Here is a 5084-nt window from a genome sequence, read left to right on the forward strand (position 1 = left end):
TCCCGCTGCGCCGCAGGCTCCAGCGAGCGCCCCGTCTTCGCCCGCCCGCTGTCGGCACCCGCCGCTCTGAACTTGGTGAGCCACGGGCGCTGAGCCGCAGCCTTCTGCGTGAAATGGGAGCTGGGCTGCAGGTGAAACGCGGGTCACAAAACCCGGTATGAGTTGCCTGTTTGGACACGAACTCCTAACTGCACCTGGAACACCTGCCTACACAGGTTTCTTACAGTTGTGTCGTATGCTTGTTACGCATCTGTTGCTGATGTCTCCTGTAGGACTAGGTGCTCTTGAATCTCTCCAAGGAATTTGCACTTGCAGCTTGGAGAGCAAAAGAAGGCAATACGTCGTTTGCAAACAAACGCAGGCTTTAGATTCACCTTAGGACAACGCATATGTGCTACATTATCTGGATTTTGTGTAAGAATATGCAGTTGTTTTACAAGCATATGAGTTCTACAACAAAATAAGTAAGTCTTACTCATTTTTAAAAACGGAAGGAATGTGTTGAGGTGCAGCCAGTGGTATTAGTGCAGCGTTTGGACAGGCTGCTCAGCTGGCGTTGGTGCTGATAGCTCCCTGCAGCATTGGGGTCCTGGCAGATTGCTTCCACGGTCGGATGGTGCAGATCCTGGTATTGCCACAGCTTTCGCTTCTGGCTGCAGCGCAGCCAGTGCTGCGGCATGGGTGGAGGGGAGTGCCTGTCCTAACAGCACACAGCCCGACGCTGGCACAGCCGCAGGCGGGGACGATTCGAGTTGTGCCTGGGCAGAGTTTTCTCCGGGTGTGTTTCAGCATCCATTTCAAAGTCAGGTTGCTTTGTTGGTGGTCAGGAGTTTTGTTAAGAAAACCAGGCTGGCCTCAGTAACTTTTTCCTGAATGTTTTGAGAAACTTTCACACTTTTATTGATGTGCTGCCACCTCCCTTGGCAAGGTGCTGGTGCCCTGCAAGCCTCTCCTGCCTCCGGCCCTGGGACATCGCCCTCGGGAAGTCGTACCAGCTGCGTAGGGAAGAAAACCTGAAACACCTTGATTGAGTGCTGGAACGAATGTCACCTGTTCATTCACTGATCTGAGGAGGACACACATCACTTTTTGGCAGTACCAGCTGAGGTATTCCTAAATTCAGTTTCAGTCAGAAAAGATACCGGGTGTTGGGTTTTTTTTTGCTGTGAGATATAACAAGTTTGCCATTCATTCAGAACTGAATGGTGTGGAAAGACCTAATGAAATAACGTGTGTTAACTTATCTCATGTGGGTTATAGACAACATTGGCATAATTAATTTCATTAATACCGCTATAATCAAAGACACGCTTTAGTTTTGTTTTACACAAAAAAGCTCTTATGTCCCAACTGTCAGTAAGAAAAACTATCTTCCACTATAAATGTTGCTGAAATATGGGAAAATGAATCAAATCCTTAGGAATTCTTACTTAACAAGTTCTGCTGAAAGCACAGGTGTTGATGCCTGTGAGAGCCAGAGCTTGACTTTGATCCTGCTTAAGCAGGAGTACATTAGTTCATTCGGTTGATGCTGCTGGAGTTCTGCCAGCACACTGTAAATGAGATCAAATGTAGGATCTTTATAGGAACTGGATACGAAAAGATTAGAGTAATTCCTCGGGAGGTTTTTTTTCCGTGGTTGCGTCTGAATTCTCAAGTCTGGAACAAGCTTCCCTTCGCTGATGCGGTCCTTGTCATTCTCTTGTGCAGTTCTCTGGGGACTGCTACCGGGCACTGGGTGACATCTACATAGCACTCGGTCATAACTCCAAAGAGCTCTTCCCTGGAGGGGTGCATTAGGACTGTTTTTCCTCGCTATGTATTATATCTATTCACACCAAGCTTTATCTGTCACTTTACATGTAGTTTTCCACTATTGTGAGGCTTCCTACCGCTGAATAACTCAGCGGACTGTATCACCTCACAACTCATCGCCTCTTCCAAATGGCAAACATCTTAATATTCAGCAAAGCCATATGTGGAGCTAGTATTTTTCTTGAGTGATTCAGACAGCAGGTTCTGGTCACAGAGGGGGAGCTGCAGGCAGATTCAGCTTCGGTGACAAACCGTGATTTCAGTTTGCACGAGTCAGGCTGTCACTGTTGCCCCTGGGACTCAAATCCCCACCTGGTTCTCCTGCTTGTGCTGCAAAGTGGCCCTCTCCAGCAGCAGGGCTGGGAGGCGGCGGGGGCGAGCATCCTGCCGCTCGCCTGGGTGAGCTCGCCTGTGCCAGGGGAAGCCCAGCAGATCCAGCACAGCACGCAAAGTAACCGGGAAGCAACAGCTACTGCCATGCACACGCATGTTAGCACAGCATGCTATGCGGTGTAGTTTTTGCAAAATATTTATTACAAAATAAAAGTAAATATGGCAACAAAACTTAAATAGCAAATGACGCAACACTGGCCATAAAGCTCTTGCTATATTATTAGTCTTTTATAATAATCAATAGTCAAGTATGTCTCCAAGGGAAGCTGCATGTGGACAGCTTGAGTATATTTCTGTATTATTGGGTCTAGCTGTTTGAGATACATTAGGTGTGTGCCTCCTGCTTTCACCCGTACCTGGCTGTGAGTGGTTGTGCCGTGTGCTGGGCTCACTGCTCCCCCTAAAACGGACAGGAGCTGGCAATTCCCACGCTCTCTGAAACCTGCCATGCTTTACCCCAGCCCCTCCTCCCCTTTTTTCTTTTAAAAACACAGCAAATGATCCAATGCCCATCCCTTTTTAATAAGGTAGCAGGAAATGGAGTACCTGAAGTACCTATTGTTCCGCTTTGAGTCACAACTTCTCTTGTGAGAGGTTGCTTGGATTTCTTTCCCACCTACTAAAAACTGTTATTAAAGCTCACCAGTGAGAGAGAAAGTCTGTGTTCCTCCCCTTTTTTCTTTTAAAAACACAGCAAATGATCCAATGCCCATCCCTTTTTAATAAGGTAGCAGGAAATGGAGTACCTGAAGTACCTATTGTTCCGCTTTGAGTCACAACTTCTCTTGTGAGAGGTTGCTTGGATTTCTTTCCCACCTACTAAAAACTGTTATTAAAGCTCACCAGTGAGAGAGAAAGTCTGTGTTCCTGCTGAAATGCAGTCCTTCAAGTCTCTTAAGCCACATGTCTAATGGAAGCACTCTTTAAATAAAATATAATTAAATTAAAAAAGGTGACTGTGTGTGGGGAATCTTCCTAAGGCACCCAAGAATTTAAAAAGACCTTTTCCCACTCATATTACTTACAGGATACTCTTGTTCCTCTTCTCTCCAAAGTTAAAAATGTTGGCTATTTAGGAACCTTAGCATACATGATGACATAGTTGAATATCATTAAAAAAACAGAACAAAAAGAAAACCCTTGGTAAATGTAAAGCATTATGTCCAGACAGCCTAGGTTTTGCTAGCTATGCAAATACATCACGGACAACACGTAGAAATAGTCACGTTAATGCCGAGGTTTCCGTTGTCAGCAAAAAGGTGTGCTATAGCCGTATCAAAAACTAGGCAGTCGCTGTTCAGAATGGCCGCAGCCACCCCGTCGTGGATGGAGCGGGGCGTTGCCTCCCAGGTCAGCCGGCGGCGGTTGCCATTCAGCTCCAGTCTGTACGCAAAGTTCTCCGCTTGCTTACGGGTGCCGATGAGCAGCACGATGGCAAAAAACTGCTGGTGACCTTCGTACTTCTCTTGTTTCTCCAGCACCAGCATGAAGTGGTGACCGAAGCACGACTGCATCATCACCCAGTCAACCGCCCCTGGAAGGTTAATGTCTGTGGCAAGAAAAACGATGTCTTCTCCCTGAAGTGTGGTAATGCTTTTGTGGGCATGCATGAGGTGGGACATCACGGCTTCCAAGGATCCCTGCCATTTACAAGAGGCACCAGGGCATGGGCAGGAATAGGGACGATACTCACAGATGTCTTCGTGTTCTGGCTTTTCTGTGTGATGGAGTGTCAGAGAGCAGCCTGTTGTGGCGTACTGGAAAAAGACCAAATACAAGCTGTCAGGAAAGGCACCAGCACTAGTGTTCGCTGCTCCCACCTGTCAACTGGAAACACTGGTGATCAACCAGAACTCTTGTTCTCATTGCAAATTTTACATTAGATACTTCTATTTAGCCCTGGATTCAGAGCTGAGCTCTACTTATTTTTGTTTCCACTTAAAAATGGATTCTTCTTGTCTTTTGTGGTTTTTTTTTTTTCTAATGCAAGCACTTAGATAAAATGGATTGTAAGGCTGAGTTGTAGTTAGATTTGCTGTTGCAGTTAGATCTGATCGGTCCAGATCAGCTGAAGTGGTCCTGGTTTGGATTTTTCTTTTCTTTAAAAAGAACAAAGGATTCTAGTTTCAGCAAACAGCTACTAGAGTGAAGTATTTTTAATAGATGTACCTTATTACCATCACAGAGCAAAAGCACTTCCATTAAATTCAAATGCAGATTCTTCACAGCTTTTTTTAAACACTGTTTCAACAGTGTTTAACAGTTTCAACACTGCAGTTGTGCGAAGTGGAAAGAGAGAGGACAATTTCTCACTGAGCACAAAGCTAGTGCACAAATAAGTACCATCTAACTTCTCTTAATGTCACAGGGCACATTAGAGGGTTAATTTGCTTTAAAAAAACAGGGATGCTTTTCCTTTTTCTAGTCAGTTCAGTTGTCCACACTGATCATGCTGCTTTCACGCTACCTCCAGAGAGAGAATAAAAGTCTCTTCTGTTCTCCCCAAGAGCACAGCTCCCCCAGTCTGTAGGTATCCGTAGCAATACCAACACCACTAACACTATCATGCAGGTTACAACATGCGTGTGTGGCTGCTTATGGACACTATGACACTTCCTTGAGGACAGATATAACCAAGGTATAAATGATTATTTCTGGGCTAACATGTGTGCAGGAAGTTTCAGCTTAAAGGGTTAAATGCCCAAGATGCAAACCACCCATGCTGCAAACACTAGGAATACTGTGCTAGGAATACTGGGACAGAAACTCGACCTTGTGCTTCTGGAGGAGCTTGTTTTATAAGCCATAAAGAGTTAACGTGAGCCTTCACTTACTGTGTCTGCCTCTGCTGCTTAATCCTCTGCTAATGGCTTTAT

At 45.5% G+C, this 5084-nt stretch overlaps 1 protein-coding gene across 1 annotated transcript; it reads right to left on the reverse strand.

Moving 5' to 3' along the window:
* Positions 1–3086: 3086 nt before the first annotated feature.
* On the reverse strand, positions 3087–3965 carry SIAH2 (siah E3 ubiquitin protein ligase 2; the record flags this gene model as incomplete). Its single annotated transcript, XM_009576051.1, has 1 exon — positions 3087–3965. A coding segment is annotated over one exon (558 nt), but the record flags the coding sequence as incomplete, so codon positions are not given.
* Positions 3966–5084: the final 1119 nt, after the last annotated feature.

Source organism: Fulmarus glacialis, unplaced genomic scaffold, assembly GCF_000690835.1.
Source record: "Fulmarus glacialis isolate BGI_N327 unplaced genomic scaffold, ASM69083v1 scaffold7844, whole genome shotgun sequence".
NCBI classification, from domain to species: Eukaryota; Metazoa; Chordata; class Aves; order Procellariiformes; family Procellariidae; genus Fulmarus; species Fulmarus glacialis.